Genomic DNA, 22,073 nt, shown 5'->3' with positions numbered 1-22,073 from the left:
GTTCATGAATACCCTTATTAAATCTTATTGTTTTCCCGCCGCTTTTTTTATGTTCAACCTTTTTCCTTCTTAAAGGAATAAGGTTCCAAAATGTGCTTATTCCTTTTCACAACAATGAACAAGCTTCCTTAATGAATACGCTACAATCCTATATCTGTGCTTAAAAAATGATCGAACTGATATCTGATCCCAAGTCGTCTTCTTCCCTCAATGATGAGAATGAATATAGGTTACTAGACAAGCAGCAGCAGCAACAATATCAACATTCACCTTCTCTAGAGATGAACAATAACTCTAGAAGTGAGATTCCTCTTGGGAATGCAGTTCTAGAAAATTATGGAAAAAGACTAAAGAAGAGTGTTCAAGAACTCTGTGTTGTCTCTGTTGTTCTCTGTGCCACAATAACAATTCCAGAAAGGACACTATTGGTATTCTACTAGGATCATTCATCATTTTCTCACTGGTCGTGATTTCTTCTGCTTTTTATTCAACCTCTCTTTCAGTGATCAACAACGCCGATTGTTTCAGTGCAAAGGTCGTTCATTCCATGTGCGAACAAGGACAACTTAATTGTACACAGTATGGCGGTCCTCCTTTGGAAATCAAAGGCAGCACTTTTGGGCCTGACAAGTTTTTGAATCTTGCACCCACGAATGTATTGAACATGACTTTTAATGGAACTCTTTTAAATGTGGTTGAATTCACGTGCCCTCTTTTGTGTTCCAATGACAGCATCCAATGGACAACATTGTGTGAGGAAAAGACTGAAAATGTTACGATTACCGAAAGATTTTGTTTAAACTCCAATTCTGACTATTGTGCTTCTCTGACATCATTATACATTCAAGGTATCAATGAAATATTTCGGCATCATGATGTTAGTGGATCCATTCTTTTCAGCTACTTCTTGAGACCCATTCTACCCTCTCTAATATTCAACGTTTTCAACTTTTTCAGAAAATTCCTATTTAATTTTTCTCATATCAACAGTTTAGGGGCAGCAATGGTCACGGTTGCAATGCTTGCCTTATTTTACGTGACTCTATTTATTGCAGTTGCCATCAAATACTCAATTCTGTTGGGAGCACCAAACCTCGTTTCAGTTCTCGTGTCAAGTATTGTGACAGCCATTTTCGTCCAATGGGTTTTAGAGTTTCTTGTCATGCCACCCATTTTAGCTCTAGTTCCCACTTCAAGATTTGACTCGTATGAAAAATCGCAGACTGGAGAGTTGTGCACTGAAGCTTGTTGTTTTGGTAAATCTTTGTGTGAAATGTGGTTTGTCAGAAAGTTGACCTATCTCAATAATCATAGCAGCACAGACAAAGAAGAAGAAATGACCAAAGAAAAATCAAAACCAACCGAATTCACCTTTGTTGTAGTGATGGTTTCCTTGCAAGTGATTGTTTGGACAATGTATGCATTTTCACTTATGGCTCTTGGAAAGGTCATTACTTGGTCCTATATATTGTTCTATCAAACCTTGTTTAACTACCTGTTGACGAAAATAATGATCTTTTATGAGAGAAGATATCTGAATGCGAAAGGTGACACACCCAAACGTCGTTTGTTGTTTATGTTTAGCATTTTCACTTTCATTGGTGTGTTTGTTGTGTGTGTTTCCATTCACATCTTGACCGTGGTTTTAATTCCATTCGTGAATTACTATTGGTGAGGTTTTTTCACAATCGATCATCTTTTCATCCACAACAATAAAAATCGACCAAAATTTTAAGGCCTTCATACATGCAACAGTGACATTTTCTTTTACGGAAAATTTGAAGGAAGCAACGAGAGATCATTATGGCCATGCCAAAATCAAGCCCATAATCCATGACCAGTTCCTTCAAAAATATGAGAGATCACGTGACAAGAAGTGGGGCGGGATTGCCCTACATTGTAATTTGTTTAACATTCATGGTATTTATAGAAGCTGGTAAAAAGGATTACATCCCCGAGGAGAGACCAGATTTATTATTGATTAATTTTGCAATGAGAAGAAAGTGATTCAACGAATGAGGACTCATCGACAAACCTTGTATGATTTCATTTCAATCACATCCCTACAGAAAACTATCGACTTTGGTAACATGTCAGGGAGTGAAAATCAAAATACAGAAACAATAATAATTTACTGAGCTGTGCTTATAAACAATTCCCACAAGCTTGTTAAATACCGCTCGTGCCTAAAACAGCATAGTCCAGTAACAATTTAGTGCTTACTGGATCTTTTCTAAGTCGAACAACTTCCATGTCTAGAAAGTCACTAGTCACCCGTGTAAGTAAATTTGATGGTTTACAGAATCCAAACACCACTCTCTTCTTTGTACCATGTAACATTTTCAAAGCCTCACGATATTTTGAAGCATACTGTTCATCAGGAATACTAGACACACTAAATACAACTGCATCACAATTCTCGAGAATTTCAGGTGTCACCAACTCATTCTTCTTCTTTTTTGATTTCGTTGACAACAAGTAATGACGATTTTGCAGAAATGGATAGTACTGATCGAAAAGTGTTTTGAATTTCTCCTGTTCCGACTTGGAGTCGTATACCATAATAACTCGATTTGCGTCCAGACAAGCTCGTCTCAATACATCTTGTGAAAAGTCAATTTTGGAAAAGAATTTCTTTCTTGCTTGCAGAATATCGATCACTGAGTCATCATCCTGTACCGTTTGAGGTGTTGATATACAGGTCTCCCCTTTCTCATATATATCTTTCCTTAATATCACATTATTTTGAAGCAACATTGGGCAAAGATTAGCCCTCTCTTCGACGATTTCCACAATATGATTATTAATTAGTTTTTCAGCCACATGTTCCATGTTACAATATTTGCAATAATGCACGAGAAATTGTAAGCGTGAAGCACTTCCCAATATTTCTCTCTCATGAAAGAAAAATTGATGTAATGAATTCTCGTTGACAAATCTGTAGCCACAATGAAGCAGGCGATGCCACACTCTTTCCACACCTGTTTCCTTTTGACAATTTCGTAAAACTCTTTTAAGAAGTGTGTCGTTGATCATGTAACTCTTAATACGGTGTGCATCCTCACAAAATTTTGAAAGGCCCACGATATAGGGATTAAAATCACATACATAATGGTTTCTGGAAGCCCCAACGTTGGGGACAATAAATTCCATAAGGTTGAGAAACAACTCTTCTCCCAAATTGGAAATAACCGTTTTGAGTTGCTCAAAAAACCATTGCTTATCATAAGACATATAATATCCGTGCAAGGTTCTGTAGGGAGAGACCTCCATTGTGTAACTCTCTTGCTTGACTGTACTTTCCATTAGTACTGGGTTATCTTTTGCTGATGCAAAAAATGTAAGATCTTCGCTTTGCCACGACGATCTCCCAACAAAGAACGAAACAATCCTATTTCCATTTTCCATGATAATAACAATTCTCTTCAATGATTTAAACTGAGAATCCGACCATTCATTATTCACATCCTCTACATGAATATTTTTCTTTAATTGTTGTAAGGCTTCATATTGTTCTGGATAGAGATGACTCACACATTCACTCCAATCAAATAAATAGTTCATTGGATCGGAATGAGTGGTGGTGGGATTCAAAAATTCATTCAATCCGCTCGTGGAATGAATGTCGTAATAATTTCTATAAAATGTTTCATTGTTGGTGAGATGATACCATTGCTTACAAACGAGGGAATAATGAAATTGTATAATCGGAAGTAATGAATAGGAAAAAATTTGATACAAGATATCATCAGGAAAAACATCGTGATGATGATAAACCTGCTCCCGAGGACTGGTGTTCTGTTCTTCGTCTTTTCCGTATATCATTTTTTTCAACTTTACATGAGTGTTCATGTTCGCAGGACTGGCAGCTTTAAATTGTTCATATTTGCAGACTTTCACAAATTGTAACAAAGTCAACCAGAATGACAACGAAAGTTTATTTTGTGTTCATAGAATCAAGTGAAACAAGTAAACATGAAATATCGACAAACCCACATAGGGTAAATGGCGTTCGAAAAAAGAATCCAAAAAAACCTGTAAATTTGATCTTAGAAATGCATTATTTCCCAATGATGGAATTACAAGTATTTCCCCAAAATACAAGAATTCCTTCAGCTTGAGTCAAACAGTTAAAAAAAAAAGTGGCGCTCGAAAAATTTGAACCCAACAAAAAAAAATGAGTCTCTTGCTTCTCGTGCTGTTATTCGTGTGCGTCCTGTTATTGGCTACGGCCTACCTCCGATACCGAATGTCGCAGCCATCACGAGCGAATCGAGTGCTTTGGAATAAAAAGGATAAATTTACAGTGGAGCAAATATTACAAAAGGTTGTGGGAAATAGGATTTCTTCATTCATCATCAATACAGCATCATCACCGAGTAATGCATGGTCTCCGATGAATTTTGGAGGAGGGTCCAATTCGACAACAAGTGTCAATCAACAAAGCCCTTTTCAAAACACGAATGGGATGGTGGTAGTGAACAATAATATTAATCTTTCAGGCTCAAGACCAAAGAACCGTTCTTTTTTACAGACTAGTTACTTTACAGCTTCCCCTCCAAAATACTTGGCAATGAATCAACATTCTTTCATCAAGGCAAATTCGACGCCCAAAGTATTGGTTCCTTCGAAATTAAACTTGGAGCCAACTTCACCAAATTCACCATCGAATCAACCAATCACCCTTTCGGAAGAGGAATTCTCAAACACAATGATTTATCGAAAGCCAATTGAGAGATTTGAAAACAAAAAATCGCCAATTTCTAGTATTTCTAAGAGTCCTACCTTAAACGTGCATTCGAAAATTGCAAATGCCACACCAAAACATAATACATCATACAGGACTTTAAATGATACACTCACAAATTTAGAAATCTCACCAATAGCACTTAAAGATAATACTCATTCACTGATTGCCAATACTAGCTGGGTTGTTAACAATGGCTCCATACTGATTGAAGATTCTCCTGAGAAGTTCTCGGAAAAAGTTGACCCTAACAGAGAAACGCAAGCCAATGAAAACAATCAAAAAGAGGAAGAGACAACAGGTATCAACGATTTATCAATGATTTCTGTTGGTGACATGTCCAAAAAGTCACCCAAAGGTATACTTAAGGTACGAGGAACAGCAGGAACCAAACAACATGACCTCTCTGTCAATGTATCGAACCTCAATGACAGTGTTCTCAATTCAAGTGCTCTATTAAGAAAAAAGAAGGTTGATTTTGGATTTAATAATATGGAAGGCAAGGGCATCAAAAGAGATCGACCAAAAGGGTTTGACAGAGTGGTTCCCGCACCATCTGAAACTAGCTTTTCAAGAGATGTACAAAAGAGAACCAAGACCAATGATCTAATCATGACTGAGACGAATCAGCAAAGACAGGATCAAGCTAACATGTCACCACCATCTACTTCTACAACTCCACAAAAAACTGAAGCTTCCTTTGTTACAGAAGCTGATAAGAGTATTTTAAACGACAGTATTATTAATTCCTCGTATGAAGAAAAAGAGGAAAAACCAAAGAGAAAACCAAAATCAAAAGGAAGAATTGGTTTCACTACTCCAAAAACAATTCAAAAACAACGAGTATTGACATGCAAAGAAGATATTTTGCTACGAAAAGAAATAATGCTCCAATTATTGAGAGGAGATCAAAATTTAGTTTCTGAAAAATCAGAGGAAACTAAAAAGACAGACAATAATCTTGGGTCATCATTCAACTTATCCAGCTTAGCCAGAAAGAAGGATGAAAATGAAGACAAACCTTCTAGTGTTTCTGCTGAGACAAGTTCTGCAACGACAACCACCGAGGCTCCAAAAGCTGTTGTCACCACTGCACAGCCAACTACAAGCAGCACGGATGCTGTCACAAATCCCAGTACTGGTGGTGGCTTTAGAGTAACTTTGCGACATTGCCGACATCTTCCAAACCAGCAGAACCACAAGCAGTGAAAATCAGCAATACCGCAGCCACTGTTTCTGAACCATCTGAGGCCTCCACTATCACATCAGCACCAACAACATCAGGTTTTCAATTCAAACCTCAAGTTCCATCAACTCAAAACGAAAGTTCCACAGTATCATCATCTGCCACCACTACTACTGCCAATCTTAACACTTCTCAGTTCAAGATACCTTCTTCGTTGCCAAGTAGTGCTGGAGGCCCTATTAAGTTTGACCTTCCCAAACCTACTCTTCCATCAACAACAACAACATCCAGTAATGTCCAACCTTCACAACCAAAACCCACATTGACAACAGCTCCTAGTAACGTAAGCAACAATACTAGTATGACCACACCTTCTGTGAATCCAATGCCTTCAATCACAGCTCCCAATTTTATGTCCCAACCATCAGCTAGCTCTCAATTAGCTCAACAACCATCATCTAGTTTTCAACTTACAACCAATCCATTTTCCTCAAGCCATACAACCATGTCAACCACAACCAGAAGCAACCCACCAACCCAGAGCACCACAATGACTGCTCCAGAAAAACCAATGTCTTCAAACTTTAATTTCAATGCAGGAAGCACGACCAATGTGACGACAAGCAATCCTTTTTCTATGTCAGTATTAAATCCCTCCACGAGCAGTGCCACAAACAATGTACCTGAAACACGTCCAATCAACACGACTACTACCACAACAACAACGACAATACCCTCAAATCCATTTTCCTCTTCATCCAATGCTACAATTAGTAACACAAGTCATACGACCTTGTCATCTGCCACGAGTACTTCTTTTACGTTAGGCGGTACTAGTAGCACTCCATCTTCAATCTCTCAACCTGCAACTAGTACGAGCAGTAATCCCGTAACGACTTTGAATAATAATCCATTTTCCAGCATGAGATCTAGTACCATTGGTTCATCGAGCGTTGGTGCGAATAATAATTCATTAACCTTGAACCAAACAACTCAAGCACCAAGTAGCTCAATATCTTCGACTGGCGCCACCCCATCCCATACAGTCCCTGTAACGAGCGGCTCCTCCATGCCATCTTCAACCAACGTGTTTGCCTCTAACCCATCAAAACCAAGTTTGTCTCTGCAGAATGCTCCAACAGTTCCTAATCCATTTGCAGCACTCAAAACACAAGCTGCCAGTCAAAGCGCATTCTCAACTAGTTTTGCAAACACCAACAATCCTTTTGCATCAGTGAACACCTCAAAGCCAAGCACTGGAAGCGTCTTTGCCAATGCTCGTTTTTCATTTGGGGAAGAAAGTGACAACACTGCTTTGACCAGCACCACTGTGAACAAGCCAAATACGTTCTCCACTGGTGGCACATTCTCGTTTTTGGGTGGTAGCAACAGCAACAACAATCCATTCGGGTCATCATCAGGTTTTGGAACCTCAGGTTTTAATCAACGAAAATGAGATAACTAGACGATCTGTCAACAATTCTCGGCAATCACAACGAATTAAGGAGTAGTTGCGCTCAATACAATGAATATTTACTCTTTCTTTGATTGAGTTTCAATATCTTTTCTAATGTAAGAAAAATTCTCTTCAAGGTCCTTCTCGAGTTGTTTCTCTTTTTCTTCACTCTTTTTAATTTTCTCATTAAACTTTTTAACTTTTGCTTCCAAATTTTTCTTCTTCACGGCCCAAATCAATAAACACACAGCAACAAACAAGACACCAAAGGCCCTTATTCCTCTATAAATTACTTTTTTCAACATTACTTCTGCATCTTTTCGTGCTTCTAATTCCTTTTGTAATTGTTCTCTCTTTTGTTTTAATGTTTCTGGGGTGTCCAAATTGATTGGGGTGTGCAAATTTGAAGTATCCAATATTGTTGAATTTTGCTCTTGTTGTTCTGTAGCTTGTGTTGAAGGGTGTTCGGGATTTTGTTGATTGGATGGCTCCGATGGAGATGATGGCGATGATGATTGAGAATTGGCAAATGTCTCTGGTGTTGAACTTGTCTTCGAATATAAATTAAAGGAATTCAATGAGTAACATCGGATTTGATGATAAATTAATCGTGATGAATAGTTTCGAGAGGCCAACGAGCTCAAATTCGAAATGAGATGTAATTTAGTCATTTTTTTCAATTACACTTTTGTATTAAAAGGTGGTACATGCTTGCTTGTTAGACCTTTATACGTTTTAATCTATTGATAAATTCAATTCCCTCTTCCAACTGTTTGGTAATTTACATTGAGACATGAGTTGTGTGACAAACTTAATCTTTTCCTTCCTAGTAATGATATTGTGAGAAATGCATGAATCAATAAAGGTCATCAATTTCAAATTAATGAATTGCAGGACAATCTGATTTTTGAGAGCATCGCTGTGTTCAAGGGATGGATACCATTCAATCCAAGGTATCACTGATTTAGATAAAATAGATATGACTAGATGGATTGCTTGAGTGACAAGCTCGTTATTCAGTGTCGCAATTGATGGAAATTTAAATTCATGGATTGTAGTGCTCAATCTCTTTTGAATTGCTTCAGATATTTTTGATTCTTCCTTGGTGTTAGAGCCTTCAAGATATATTTTGTATTCCTTAATCAATTGCATGAGCTTGGGTGACTGTTCAACATCCATTGGATTGTAGATTTTAGAAATGGTATGCAACAGGATGGAAATCATAGATTTTCGAATCACTTCAGGAAGTAAATTTTCTGGTTCCGCCTCCATAGTTACTTCTCCGTAATTAAATAATTCTTTCCAAAATGTGAATTTTGTGAAATCTGTACACTCTAGCGGAGAGACACTCCATGCGGGTAAGTTGATAGTGTCGTTATTAGATGTCTTATACTCTGTTAAACACCCTGAAGTGAAAAGTTCCCATCTCAATAAGATTACAAATACATTGTGCAGGCATAGACTACAATAGGTGTCTCTGTACAAGGAGGGATACTTCTCTTTCCAACCTTCAAAACGTTTCTTTAGCGAGGGTATTGAAATGTACTCCTCATTGACATCGTCAAACACTTGTTTCATCTTCTCAACCAATGTGTTCATTTCGCTTAAAAACCGATCATTGGTCATTTCGGCTTCGCCATCTCCACCAAATGCAACGGCTCTCTCGTATTGTGTTTCTCTGTACGATGGCATATAGGTAACATGGCCATGAAAGGACTTTTCAAACAGTTGTTGGTAATATCGTTCTTGCAACTCAAATATTTGAGATTCAAGCATTTCAATTTCTGGTAATTTAGTGTCCAACAGATCAGCCAATTCATCCACGAATTTGTTCATTTCCTGGAAATAGGTATATTGTTCCTCATATTGTTGGCCGTCTTCATTGAGCTGTGAGAGCATGCGAGCACTCTTTTCAATTTCTGTATTGGTTTCAATGATCACCTGCTGCATTTTGTCATGTGAAATTTCAAGCTCTTTCATTCTCTCGAGTAATTGTTTTTCAACAGTTTCAAAGGATTCAATAACTCTCTTGTCATCCTTCTTGGATGAAAACTTCAAAATTGAGGCCATGAGTTTCTTTTTTTCGATATCCTTCTCACGTTGTTCCTTTTCAATTTCTTCACTAGGTTTGAATAAATTAGATTGTGTAATAATATTTTGCTTATGCTCAGGAACCGATAATCCTGCGTTTCTCATTTGATTGAGTTCGTATTGGCTAAATTCCTTCATTTTCTCGTCGTCCTCTTCGTCAATCATGTCGACGTCTTCAATTTCAATATTACCAATGGATTCCTTAACATCTCCCTTATTTCTATCATCATTTGGTGCTCCAAACTTTATCTTCGCATCTTTCCAAGTTTCAAATACTTCTTCTTCCTTGTTAATAATTTCATCTACTGCGTCTTCTGCTTCATCATCCTCTCGCACTAATCTACTTGTTGGTTGTTGTATTTTATGAAGAACCACGTCTCCGTGTTTTGTCACAATTGCCCTCGTGTATCCTGGTTCTTCTTTAGCAGATTGACCTTTATATCCTAGTCCAGCCTTTTCAGGAATGGATGAATCGAGCGGAATGTAATCTGAGGTGGCCTCAGATGATTCTAGCATTTGAGTAGAACTTGCTTCTCTCAGCTTTTTTCTTTTCATCTTAATTGCCTGTATTGTAATATCGTCAGGAATTACAGTGCCACCTCCAGCATTGACATTCGTAGCATGGTCATCCTGAGGCTGCAAAACTACAGCTGTGTCTTCGGGCTTAATGGCAACAATCTGTCCCATATTTGATGTCACCTCATTGTTATCTTCAAAGCCTGATTTTTCCTCTCCTTCCATAACATCCAAAATATTAGTGTGTCTTTTTCGTTTGCGAAGTTCAGAGGTTGAAAATGTGGATTGTTGTTTTGTAACTCTCATTGATTTTGGCTTGTATGATATGCCATCATCGTCCTCTTCTCCATATTTTCGTTCCACTGATTGTGGTGGCTTATTCACAGTAAATTTAATACCACCTTCCGAAGATGATTTATCTTCCTCCCCATACATTTCCATTAAATTTAAAACATTTGTAACAGATGTAGTTTTTCTTGAAGAAGATTTGGCTCCTCCAAGTTTATACTCTGCACTTTCCTCCAACACTTGTCGAATAACATCTTGTTCCGAAACTTTTTCTTCCATTCCTTGCTTTACAAATGGTTCATGATTTCCTTGATCATTATCATGAGTATGTTGTACCATATCATCATCTTCATGTCCTCTCCGAACATTCCGAGAAGAGATGGATTTTGCAGATCGTTTCTTGATCATTTTTTTTAAAGTTTCAGATTCATCATTCGCTTCGTTGAAGATGAACGTTTTTGAAAATTTTTTCATCCCACAACAACCGGCTTGGATTCAAGATGTTCGGATGCTGCAATGTGTCAATGTGCCAAAACACCTTAACTCACATTAAAACAACGACATTCTCGAAGGTCAGACTCTGAAGACACGCCGTCCTATTAGGGTTCGATTCAAAAGGATGTCCATAGAGACCCTTGAGGTGCTTCTTAAGTGGCAAGTGAGGCACTAAAATGTCGCACCATGTCAATCCAGATTCACACAATGCTTTGAGAGTTTTCATTTCTTTTGACCCAACACTCGAACAAAATATCTTTCTTTTAGAAACACCTCCATGATGCTGATGACATTTTGATTTTGATTGAACCATCAATGCATGACTCAGTAACCTTCTTTTTCAAAGACACGTGTGATCGAAGGAGACTTGTTGAACCTTCTTCAGTTCCTGTTGGGAGACTTAACATCTTTTGAAAAAATGAGTAAACCATCGTCCAAGCCCAAACTCTCCGTTCTTGCCCTCTCTGCTGGCAATGCCCACTTTGGAGATCAAATCGGAAATCAACTGTATGAAGATTACCTCCCATCATTAATGGCTGCACAATTAAATTGTGCCCAGTATTTTGATGTAGAATTGGATAATAAAAGTGGTAGCGCTTCATCTTCCGATGATCGTAAGGTGGTGTCCGAGAGAGAATATGCTGAACAACTTACGTCATGCTTGGCTGAGAGTTTATGCCCAAAAACGTTTGTGAAACAATCACATGGATGTGTCTCTAAACTTATCAAAATGAATGCAGAATGGACACCAAATCTTGATAAGAATACTGAAAATGAATTTAGAAAGGATCTGAAAGAATGTTTCTCGGATGTCAAGGAATGTGTTGCAGAATTCATTCTACATGGATCTGTTAACGAAAAAAAGTAACTTACTTTATTGTTCTTCATTCTGTGTGGAGTATGGAACTTTTGTAGTGTTATCGTCATCAATTCGTCCATTCCTAGTTCAGGATGTGTTTTTGTATATTTTCGATATTTAAGGCCCAGTCATGACGTCAGGTACTGGTATCAGTTGTAAAACTCATTGGAGTTATAATTCTCTCACTTTTGAGGTTGTTAATCACTAAGGATAATGAAACCAATTATTTTTGAAACCTATTGGAACTTGACAACTCAAATATGCGTTTCTTTCAATCCAACAAAATCTGAGTGGTTTATCTTTCCACTCTTCTGCATAATCAATGTTAATTCTGGGGCATGACGCTATTTTGTACCTTGTAGATTGCTTCTTTGAAGAATCGACAGTGATTTCAGCAATGTTCATTTCAGAGCTATCAAGCCGCTGACTCGTACAAGCTCTATCACTTATTGTCAATTCCTCCAAAAAGATCTCCTCAGATTGTTTCATATCTATTCCATCATGCTCCTCCCTTGACAATTTTAATGCATGGCATAATCGAGCTGGTCCAGCACAAACATTATATTTTGAAATGTTTTCTGCCTTCAAAGAGGGATTCATGCCCAATCTGTGTTGTTTCATTAAATCAAAATTTTCGAGAACGGGCTCCAATGCCCGAATGAGAACACCAGCTCCAACTCCTTCCTTTTTTGCACTGGTGATATTGAAACAATCGTTTTGTCCTCGAAATGATTTATAGATATAGACATGACCTGCTGGAAGATACATGCTCTTATTCTTTTGTGACTGTTTTCCAAGATAGGTATGGGATGCTTTATCATCATCACCCAGATACGCCTCTTCGGATCAGCATGAGTATGTTTTCATTCAACAATTTCTACAAACAATTAACTCATCAACTCACCCACTTCAACGATAACACCAGAAACTCGTTTCTGGTTTACCACATGAACCATCACCTTTCCAATGAGCTCTTTGGCTAACGTTTCGCAATCCGTATCGTAAAATTCAGCAGTAACTCTTGCTGCAGTTGCTGGAAGCATTTTTTTGTGATGCAATTTCAGATCTCAATGCTTCGAGATTTTGAATTTTACTCTCCACTTTCGCTATGGTTGATGATCAATCTCATTTAATTAGGGAAGAGCTCGTGCTTGCGTGTAAGAACTTTACAATACACAGCTAACGTCATCTGCAAAAAAATGCCAATAATCATTGACCTTCATTCCGATTTGATTTTTCACGTGTTGAGCTTTTTAGAGGGACGAGAGGTACTAAATATTCGACAATGCTCTCACCTATTTTATGATTGTTATATGGAGTATCGCAAACAAATTTGGAGAAATTTATTGCAACGAGTATTTCCCAACTTTTTTGACAAAATGAAAGACTATTTAGAATTAGACTCCTCTTTGTTAGCTGATGACAATTTCCGATCAAAAGAAAATATCGGATCTTCACTACTATGTGAGTCTACAGAAAGGACAGAACCCACATGGATTGATTATTTTGATTTGTATTTTAAAGCATTGCTGCATTTTGAATTGAAGGGCAATTTCAAGTTGAACGTACTGAACCCGCTGAAGATCGCTGATGGCCTCTCTGAAAAAGGAATACCCAATTCTCCATCCACACGTGGAACTAACCAACCATTGCAATCAAATTCATCTCCAACTCTAGATTTTATGAATCAAATTCTTCCAGTGTCGTATAGCTGTTTCATGAAAAAGTTTAGAAATCTTGAAGGCTATTTGCCCAACAACAATGTTCTTTCAAGGCTCACTGCAGAGGAGAGAAGTGTTCTCGAAGCCATGACCAATAAGAAAAAGTATCTACTGTTCAGTCGATTTAACGACCCAACGTTTTCATTGGTGGATGTGGAGGCAAGGCAAATTGTTAAAAAGTTCACAGGTCACAAAGGCACAGTGCTCGATATCAAATGTCTATTCATGGATCCATTTAATTTAAAGTCAAAGAATGTTGGATCTGGAACTTTCTACCTCAACACTACTTCATCATCATTTAACAACAGAATAATATCAGCGTCCAGCGATCAAACAATCAAGATATGGAACTTCACAACAGGAAACCTTATTGAAAGCCTAACTGAGCATAAGGGAAGCGTAGTGTCTATTGAGAGCATGAGTGAAAATATTGTGGCGAGTGCTTCTCATGATTTGAGCATCAAGTTTTGGGATATTAATGTTGGAAAATGTATTCACACCTTACCTGACGTTCATGAACGACTTCTCTACAAGATACAATACAACAACTGGAATAACCTTCTTTCCTCATGTGGTAAAGATGGAAAGGTTAAGATATTTGACACCCGTACCGCTGCACGTTCCCCAAAGCCTGTTAAGGTTTTGGAACACAAGAAAGATGGAAATGACGAGCTACTATCTGTGTATTCTATCGCCATGAACTCTCACAGTATTTCTTGTGGTGGTAAAGATGGTTTATTTACCATTTATGATCTTCGCAATTTGAACCAACCATTGCTGAAGAAATCATACTCATCTCCAGTGGACAGAATATTTTGTGACGAACTTAAAGTCACTCTTTTTGAGGCTTTCTCCTGTAAGGTCATTGATTTATTGACATTACAAGAGAAGACTATTAACGAGCTCGAAAATAGGCAAGCCACTTACTGTGTTTCCCTGGGCAGTGAGTTGTTTATTGACTATGGCACAATGGTCACACAAATCGACAATCAAGATCTTTGTCTCGTTGACTTTTTCTAACGTGTCTGTGTGGATTTTCACTACTCTTCATAAATTGAATTAGGCCCGTTTCGTTTCTTCCAACACAAACTTTTGAAAGTAATACCCTTGATTCAAAACCAAATTTTGAAATTTGTGTAAACCAAGTGAATGATTCGAGTATAGTATATCTCTGCATTTCCCTTACTGATGGTAGACATTTTGGTTTTTTGAAGGGATTGCAAACCGCGCCAAAAATTTACTGGTTTTTTCTTTCAAAAAAAATCATGACAACCACCTTTCTTGATCTGTCTCCAAGCTTGGTGCTGCAAAGCTTCTTCGAGGCCAGAAGGTAAGACGATACACTGTGCCACTGAGATCGGAATTGATGATTAACAACAATTTTATTGTAGGGCTGCCGAGGCCAATAGAGAAAGAGAAAACAATGCTGCAATTCTTATTCAAAAAACCTATCGGAGATGGATTGTGCGAAGTGCTTTTTTAAAGTATCGACATCAGGTTATAACGATACAACGAGTGTTTAGAGGATATTTGTATGGCAGAAAACTCAAGCGACAATTGTTAGCAGAAAGAAACAAGCAAGAGAGAGAACAATTCTATCATTACTGTGCATCACAAATCCAAAGAATTTATCGAGGATATCATGTTCGTAAATATGTACACAATTTTTACAAGAGAAAAGAGTATTTGGAGTTTGTACAACAACAAAATGCAACAGTGAGCGAATATGTGGAGCAATATCGAAAAATCAGAGAGGAAGAAATCGCTGATGAAAAGGAAAAGACCGATTTCAAACGATTTCAAGAATTATCGAAATCTTTGCACCACCTTGTCAGTACAAAAACCATTCCTGGTGTCTACAAACCTAACCATAGATATATTTCAGAAGAGACAGTGTATGGAATTCCTGTTGAGGATCAACTGAGATATGTGGCCAAAATAGAATACATCAACACACTTTCAAAGAGTAGGGCTGTACCAATCAACAGTACACTGAAATCAACTAGCAACACTGAGCTCAAATCCAATCCCTCCCTCACTTATTTATATCCAGATCAATTAAAGACGAGTACATCTGGTAGTAGTACCATTGAAAAGGAGAATTCCATTCCTGCCATTGACCAACGAGACAAAATGCGACTAAGAGACAAACGATACGGACCCTTTAAATTGCCAGAAGATCTGTCAACCATAAAGAACAAGACCTATGATAGAAGTATTCAGAACGCATGTAAATATGACCTTGATAAGGAAGTCAACAGATTTGACAACATGGTCGAAAAACAAACACGAGGTATGATTTTGATTTTCAATTTTGCAATTCTCTCATCACAATTATTTCAGTATCAACACAAGAATATATTACATACAAAAAACCAACTCAAAAGATCCTTGGAGAAACTGTTACAGGTTCAGGACAGTTCAAACCACCAGTACGAGCCGTAACACGAAAGGACGAAAAAGACAAACATTTAGGCTCTGCATTCAAACCAACAATCACCAAACCTGGTGTATTCGACTCTTCAACAATACCTTTTGTAGCCACAACCGTGCCCTATGCTTATAGTAAAAGGTGATATCATATTTGAATTTACCCAACAGTCAGATGCATTTCAAGTATTTGAAAAAATGATTAAAAAGCTTTCGCTTAACGACGAATATCTCATAAGAAGTGGTGTTCAATGCTCCTCCGTTAAAGATATTGTGATGAGGCTTGTTGAAAATTGTATGTATTATTGGTATTCTTATATGGAGCCATACTTGACAATAACCAAGCAATGGAGGCTAATGCAACTGATATTTCAGTAACAATAAGAACACAACCTGAATTTAGTTTTGAGGTTCGGGATAATGGTTGCGGAATATCATTTGCTGATATGAAACAGGTAGGAGACTCCAGATACTGTAAGTATAGTTTATGAATTTCAAGAGAAATACTTTCCAAATAACAGTAACTTCCAAAAGCAATGCAAAGGGAGAATCGCTTCATTCCATAATTAAGACTTGCAACACATGCATCATTTCAAAGCGTGCGAATTTTCCAAAAGCTTTTAAAAAAGTGTTTGAAGACTCTGTTTCATCAACTGTTCGCGCTTTTCCAACCTGGAATTATGGTGATTCCGGAACAGTTATATCATGCTCCAATTTGTTTTTCCACTTTCCAGTGAGAAAGAAGATGCTTGCCCAGACACTTTCCCAAAGCTTGAACGACGTGGTAGAATTCATAAAACAAACCTCACTAGTGTCATTGGATAAATCCTTTTGTTTGGTGGTGGACGATGGGCTGATAGCAAATGTTAAGACATCCACGTTGGCTCTCTCAAATCCTGGACAAGCGCTTCTGGATAGGTTCGAACAATATCATGGAAGGGGAGAAAATGCAGTGGTGATTTCACGAAGAGAGTTTGACGGGGTTTTTGTTTCAGGATTCTCTGCAACTTCACAATCTCGATGCGTTCAATATGCTTTTGTGAACAACAAGAGTTTGGATGTCGAAAAGTTCACCAAAAAGGATGAGTTTTGTTTTGATTATGTTCTTGTTGCTGAATGCCCTACTCAAGATTGGAGCACAATTTATCAAGCTCTCCGGAATGCGTTGTTTTTTTGCAAAATGGGACCAATCTCTGTCCCAATTACTTCAGAACAACTGTTTAAATTGGAGAATGAAGAGAAAGAATTCAAGCCAACTAGTCTCTCGTTATTTAACAAGCTCTATGGAAACGCCTCACGACAACCGAGCCTCATCCAAACAAAGAAGGGAATCCATGAGCTAATGGAACACGCTATACAACAGAGAGGTCTACCAATGAAGAAGAACAGGAGCCCCTCGTTAAGCAATGGTGTTCGCCTTGAAAAATTAAAATACGAGAGAAACGAAATTTCGTCGTTCAAGTTTAATAAGGAACATCTTGCAAGATTAAGCGTGATCAGACAAATTGCAAACAAATTCATTATTGCGCTCTTGAAAGATCAAAACAATATCTTAATAGTTGCCATTGATCAACACGCTGCAGACGAAAGAATTCGATTGGAAAACTTTGAAAATGCCATTTTGGACATAGTTCACAAGAAGCCTGGACCCAAAGTTTGTCCAGTACAGTATTCCCAAACCATATCCATGAGCTCTGAGAACGGCAATTTGCAGAATCTCCTAACAACCTTTCAAAGAAAATTAGAAGATTGGTTTTGGCGTTTTGAGATTATAACCAAAGAGCACAACAAGGCGTCACTGCACGTCAAAACAGTCCCTTGTCTGTTCATTGAAAATGAGACAGTCACCCTTAATCACGAAGATATGATGTCATTTCTTTCTGAACTCGAGTACGATTCCAGCTCATGGATTCCCAAACGAATTCATGAAATTATGAACTCTAAAGCATGCAGAGGAGCAATCATGTTTGGTGACGCTCTTTCCAACGAACAGTGTCGTGAATTAATTCAAAAATTATCTCAATGCACATTACCATTCCAATGTGCTCATGGTCGACCCAGTAAGTAGCAACAGATTAGAAACTCACCAAATTAATCAATTTACCATGAAGCCATTGGCATCCTTGCAAAGATACCTCAAATATCGGAAAATAGAAGTGTGATTGCCACCCAATTGTGAATGAAGGTTCAATTATCGAAATCTCCACAACGACGCCCTCACATAAAAAATGTCTCAACACGACGTTGCTGCCTCCTCCTCGAGCAATACCAGCACCACCTCCTCAACTAATACTCCGAAATCACAAAACGATGACCTCATCTTTGCCAAAGATCCAGATACTAAAATCATTTGGTTAGATGGTTGTTTTGATATGATGCACTTTGGTCACGCAAATGCCATCAGACAAGCCTACAACTTGTTCCCAAAGGTTAAACTTTTGGTCGGTGTTCACTCCGATGAGGAAATTCTCAGACACAAGGGACCAACAGTGATGAAGGCTCAAGAACGTTATGAACATGTGAGAAGTTGTAAATGGGTTGATGGAGTGATTGAAGATGCTCCTTACGTGACGGAACTTGAAATGCTCAAAAAGTATAATGTCGACTATTGTGTTCATGGTGATGATATTTCCTTTGATGAGAACGGAGAAGATTCATACAAGAGTATCAGACAAGCTGGTTTGATGATGATTGTTCCAAGAACAGAAGGTGTGAGCACCACAGATATTGTCGGAAGAATGTTGAAATTATCCAAGTACAGAGAATTGGTAGAGCAAGGAATTGATCCAAGCACCATGGGTGACGAATTGAAACCACAAAGCGAAATTGATCAAACTTCTGTTTCACCTTATACTCGTACTAGACAACATTATCCATCTGTTCATCAAATTCGTCAATTCTCGGAGAAGATGAATCCACCTCCACCAGGAGCAAAGATTGTCTATGTCGACGGTGCTTTTGATATGTTCCACACTGGTCACGTAGAATTTTTGAAGGAAGCCAGAAAATTTGGAGATTATCTCATTGTAGGATTGCATGAGGATAAGGTCATTGCTCAATTTAAAGGTCCTCATCACCCAATCATGAATATTCATGAAAGATTATTGAGTGTCTTGTCATGCAGATATGTCGATGACGTCATCATTGGAGCTCCATTCATTGTTACTCAAGATTTAATTGATGTTATGAAGATTTCTGTGGTCATCTCGGGAACTGTTAAGGAACCAGAAGTCAAAGTAGATCCATTTGAATTGCCAAAGAAACTAGGAATTTACCGACAAATTGAGTCACCATGTCCAGAACTGACCACCACAAATATCATCAATCGAATTATCGATAACGCAAAAAGATACGAAGAAAGAAACAGAAAGAAGCAAGCTAAAGAAATTCAAGGCATTGCCAACTTGAACACCAACTAAGATCATGCTGGGTTCTCCATATTATAAAAATCATCTTTTGTAATGGAATTCACCATAACTCCGGACAAAAAATGTCAACACACCACTCTCTCATTCGCTTTGGCATTCTTGGTACAGGTCGAATTGCTCATGACTTTTGTCTTGCTTTCAAATCCATGCTCATTCAAAAACCACATCTTGCATGTAAAATACACGGAGTGGCCACACGAAACAATTTAGAAAAATCTCAACAATTTTCACAACTGCATGAAATTCCCCACGCCTTTGACTCGTATGAATCCATGATGAAACATTCAGAAATTGATATTATTTATGTGGCAACACCAACTTCGGAGCATTATGCTCATGTGAAAAAATGTCTCGAACATGACAAGTCGGTCTTGTGTGAAAAAACGTTTACACTCAACTATGAACAAGGACAAGAATTGTTTGAAATGGCTCGTAAACGAAATTTATTTCTCATGGAAGCCAATTGGATGCCATTCTTTCCGCTCTTTCAGAAAATGATTCAGCTCGTTCGAGATGGAACCATTGGTCAAGTCAAGCTCATTGAAGCAAGTTTAGGATTCCAGAACAATCATGAAATGAATAAGGGATTAGTGGATGCTAATTTGGGAGGTGGTGCATTGTTGGCATGTGGCATTTATCCAATTTCATTGTGTTGCTTTGTGTATGATTGTTTTAGGCCACAAACAGTTCAATCGGTAGCTAGCTTTGTGAATCAAGTGGATGAAACAGTCAGTTGTCAATTGGCTTTTTCCAACAATTCTCAATTGGCCAATGTCGTCACTAGTATTGGAGCCAATTTGAAGAGTGATGCAACAATTTATGGCTCCAAGGGAACCATTCATTTGCATCCCATGTGTTGTTGTTCCTTAAAGATGTCCGTTTCATTATCAAATTCACAAGAAGTAATTTATGAGGAACCACTTTATAATCATGTAAATGGATCGAATTTTAACTTTCCAAATTCAGAGGGACTTGGCTATGAAATTGAACATGTGGTGGAGTGCATGAAGAGTGGAAAGATAGAAAGTGAAATCATGACCCATAAAGTGACATTGGAAACTCTCAAAATTTTGGATCTCATTCGGTCTCAAATTGGTTTGAAGTATCCGCAGGAAAATAATCAACCATGAATGCATGGTAAAATGAATTCCAAGTTAATATAACATGAATTTAAAGTCAAAGTAACAGCAGAACAGTAAGGACTTATTTTCATTCAAGAATACAATCATGCACACTCATTTATTGCTTAGTCTGTCTTAATATCGTTCAATCCAAGATCTTCATTTTGTTCAAATGTTCTATCATAGTGCTCAATGGTCAAGAATGGATCGTCATCAGGAGCGAATAAATTTTGAATATAGCTGTTGGAGACAGGATCATCAATAATAAGAGTCCAAGGGAGGAGCTTTCCGTTTTGCATGTCATCGAGTGTAGCCAAGAATCGACTAAACGTTTCCTTTTCTCTGGTGCTGTCACCCACTCTAAATTGATTGACCTCAGTGAGCTTGTCCTTAATGTTCATCAAAAGACCTTCAACAGTTGTAAATTTACCACCTAGAGAACCTTGAGCAACGTGCAATTCAAGTTCTGGAATGTCTAATGAAGCTGTCTCGCTCTTCAAAATGTCTCTACTCAAGTCTTCAGGATTGGAAACTTTGAGAGTGATCTTGGTAGCTTGTGGAGAAATGGCACCTCCTGCTCTAACCTCAGTTGTCTTGTATCCACAATGATCACATTTGAATGCCATTAAAATAATTTCTTTAAAGTATGGAACAACGAGAGGCATCATTCTCAAAATACCCTCAGTACCACAGCCATAACACTTTTCGGTGAATGTGAAAATTTCATCTGGCGTGCTCAACTTTTCTTGAAGCAATTCAGCATCTTTCTCGTTGGTAATGATCGATGAAAAACTAGCAAGTAGTTGCTTCTCATTGCTACTTGTTGCTGTGGGCTTTGTTGCCTCTGGTTGCTGTTGTTGTCCCTCTAAGTAATGTTGAGCTCCAAGAGAAAGACCCATCTTTTCAGTTTGTTCCGTATTTCTAACGTAATGCTTCATTAAGATTTGAGGATCGTGTGGTGTGACTAATTTTTCAATGTTAGAATTTCCAGAATAATCATCGATAATCAGAGTGAATGGGAAAGCTTCTCCAGAAATTAATTTTCTTGCTCTTTCAATAAATTCGTCAATCTTTGCTGCAACAGCTGGCTGTACCACTCTTCTAGCTGGTTGATTTTCCAACAAGTTTTCAATAGCTGTTGAGATTACTCCTTCAACAGTGGTCAATGTGCCCTTTTGAGTGTTTTCTGGAATTTCAAAATCAATTTCTGGTATTCTCAAAGTAGCATAATCAGACTTGACAATTTGTCGATTCAAATCTTCCTTCTTTTCAACGTGCAAGGTGACTGTAACACCATAAGAACCATAAGAGCCTCCGAATTGAACCTCTTGATTTCTCAAACCACAATGAGGACAACTAAAGCTTGAAATAATTACTTCTCTAAAGTGAGGAATTTTGGTAAATAACAAACGTGTAACACCATTCTTCTCACATCCAACGCAAAAACTTTCAATCTCCAAAGGCATATTATCATCAGCACCTAAATTATGGAAAAGAGGCTCTTCCGATGAAGTAAATTGTTGTTCTACGGTTTCTTGTTGTTGTTGAGTAGAGGATGATGAAGATGAGGCTTGATGATCATCCACATCGTTGAGAGTGGTACTTATTGAATCTTCAACAGCATTTTCTGTTTTGTTCTTATCAACATCATTGAGAGAAATCATCTCGTAATTGTTTGATTAATTTCAGCAAAAAAAGAAGAGGATTTAATGGTTAAAAACAACTGATATTCGTT

At 37.9% G+C, this 22,073-nt stretch overlaps 13 protein-coding genes across 13 annotated transcripts; 8 read left to right on the top strand and 5 right to left on the bottom strand.

The window, feature by feature from the left end:
* Nucleotides 1-547: 547 nt before the first annotated feature.
* C9374_012647 (uncharacterized protein) lies at nucleotides 548-1,675 on the top strand (the record flags this gene model as incomplete). The annotated part of the gene is made up of 1 exon (XM_044688436.1): nucleotides 548-1,675. The coding sequence occupies one exon, from the start codon at nucleotides 548-550 to the stop codon at nucleotides 1,673-1,675; it is 1,128 nt and encodes a 375-aa protein (XP_044554289.1).
* A 494-nt stretch (nucleotides 1,676-2,169) lies between these two features.
* Nucleotides 2,170-3,825, bottom strand: C9374_012646 (uncharacterized protein; the record flags this gene model as incomplete). The annotated part of the gene is made up of 1 exon (XM_044688435.1): nucleotides 2,170-3,825. One exon carries the CDS (start codon nucleotides 3,823-3,825, stop codon nucleotides 2,170-2,172), a length of 1,656 nt encoding a protein of 551 aa, XP_044554288.1.
* A 352-nt stretch (nucleotides 3,826-4,177) lies between these two features.
* C9374_012645 (uncharacterized protein) lies at nucleotides 4,178-7,389 on the top strand (the record flags this gene model as incomplete). Its single annotated transcript, XM_044688434.1, has 2 exons — nucleotides 4,178-5,882; nucleotides 5,939-7,389. The coding sequence occupies 2 exons, from the start codon at nucleotides 4,178-4,180 to the stop codon at nucleotides 7,387-7,389; spliced, it is 3,156 nt and encodes a 1,051-aa protein (XP_044554287.1).
* Nucleotides 7,390-7,466: 77 nt separating this feature from the next.
* Nucleotides 7,467-8,060, bottom strand: C9374_012644 (uncharacterized protein; the record flags this gene model as incomplete). The annotated part of the gene is made up of 1 exon (XM_044688433.1): nucleotides 7,467-8,060. One exon carries the CDS (start codon nucleotides 8,058-8,060, stop codon nucleotides 7,467-7,469), a length of 594 nt encoding a protein of 197 aa, XP_044554286.1.
* A 64-nt stretch (nucleotides 8,061-8,124) lies between these two features.
* Nucleotides 8,125-10,692, bottom strand: C9374_012643 (uncharacterized protein; the record flags this gene model as incomplete). The annotated part of the gene is made up of 1 exon (XM_044688432.1): nucleotides 8,125-10,692. One exon carries the CDS (start codon nucleotides 10,690-10,692, stop codon nucleotides 8,125-8,127), a length of 2,568 nt encoding a protein of 855 aa, XP_044554285.1.
* A 505-nt stretch (nucleotides 10,693-11,197) lies between these two features.
* Nucleotides 11,198-11,647, top strand: C9374_012642 (uncharacterized protein; the record flags this gene model as incomplete). Its single annotated transcript, XM_044688431.1, has 1 exon — nucleotides 11,198-11,647. The coding sequence occupies one exon, from the start codon at nucleotides 11,198-11,200 to the stop codon at nucleotides 11,645-11,647; it is 450 nt and encodes a 149-aa protein (XP_044554284.1).
* A 195-nt stretch (nucleotides 11,648-11,842) lies between these two features.
* C9374_012641 (uncharacterized protein) lies at nucleotides 11,843-12,681 on the bottom strand (the record flags this gene model as incomplete). Its single annotated transcript, XM_044688430.1, has 2 exons — nucleotides 11,843-12,477; nucleotides 12,543-12,681. The coding sequence occupies 2 exons, from the start codon at nucleotides 12,679-12,681 to the stop codon at nucleotides 11,843-11,845; spliced, it is 774 nt and encodes a 257-aa protein (XP_044554283.1).
* A 156-nt stretch (nucleotides 12,682-12,837) lies between these two features.
* On the top strand, nucleotides 12,838-14,379 carry C9374_012640 (uncharacterized protein; the record flags this gene model as incomplete). Its single annotated transcript, XM_044688429.1, has 1 exon — nucleotides 12,838-14,379. One exon carries the CDS (start codon nucleotides 12,838-12,840, stop codon nucleotides 14,377-14,379), a length of 1,542 nt encoding a protein of 513 aa, XP_044554282.1.
* Nucleotides 14,380-14,624: 245 nt separating this feature from the next.
* C9374_012639 (uncharacterized protein) lies at nucleotides 14,625-15,935 on the top strand (the record flags this gene model as incomplete). The annotated part of the gene is made up of 3 exons (XM_044688428.1): nucleotides 14,625-14,689; nucleotides 14,751-15,652; nucleotides 15,703-15,935. The coding sequence occupies 3 exons, from the start codon at nucleotides 14,625-14,627 to the stop codon at nucleotides 15,933-15,935; spliced, it is 1,200 nt and encodes a 399-aa protein (XP_044554281.1).
* Nucleotides 15,936-16,136: 201 nt separating this feature from the next.
* C9374_012638 (uncharacterized protein) lies at nucleotides 16,137-17,857 on the top strand (the record flags this gene model as incomplete). The annotated part of the gene is made up of 2 exons (XM_044688427.1): nucleotides 16,137-16,263; nucleotides 16,311-17,857. 2 exons carry the CDS (start codon nucleotides 16,137-16,139, stop codon nucleotides 17,855-17,857), a joined length of 1,674 nt encoding a protein of 557 aa, XP_044554280.1.
* A 160-nt stretch (nucleotides 17,858-18,017) lies between these two features.
* On the top strand, nucleotides 18,018-19,208 carry C9374_012637 (uncharacterized protein; the record flags this gene model as incomplete). The annotated part of the gene is made up of 1 exon (XM_044688425.1): nucleotides 18,018-19,208. One exon carries the CDS (start codon nucleotides 18,018-18,020, stop codon nucleotides 19,206-19,208), a length of 1,191 nt encoding a protein of 396 aa, XP_044554279.1.
* A 71-nt stretch (nucleotides 19,209-19,279) lies between these two features.
* Nucleotides 19,280-20,347, top strand: C9374_012636 (uncharacterized protein; the record flags this gene model as incomplete). Its single annotated transcript, XM_044688424.1, has 1 exon — nucleotides 19,280-20,347. The coding sequence occupies one exon, from the start codon at nucleotides 19,280-19,282 to the stop codon at nucleotides 20,345-20,347; it is 1,068 nt and encodes a 355-aa protein (XP_044554278.1).
* Nucleotides 20,348-20,463: 116 nt separating this feature from the next.
* On the bottom strand, nucleotides 20,464-22,002 carry C9374_012635 (uncharacterized protein; the record flags this gene model as incomplete). The annotated part of the gene is made up of 1 exon (XM_044688423.1): nucleotides 20,464-22,002. One exon carries the CDS (start codon nucleotides 22,000-22,002, stop codon nucleotides 20,464-20,466), a length of 1,539 nt encoding a protein of 512 aa, XP_044554277.1.
* Nucleotides 22,003-22,073: the final 71 nt, after the last annotated feature.

Source organism: Naegleria lovaniensis (assembly GCF_003324165.1).
Source record: "Naegleria lovaniensis strain ATCC 30569 chromosome Unknown tig005, whole genome shotgun sequence".
Classification (NCBI taxonomy): domain Eukaryota; phylum Heterolobosea; class Eutetramitea; order Acrasida; family Naegleriidae; genus Naegleria; species Naegleria lovaniensis.
This window is presented reverse-complemented; position numbering and strand designations above follow the sequence as displayed.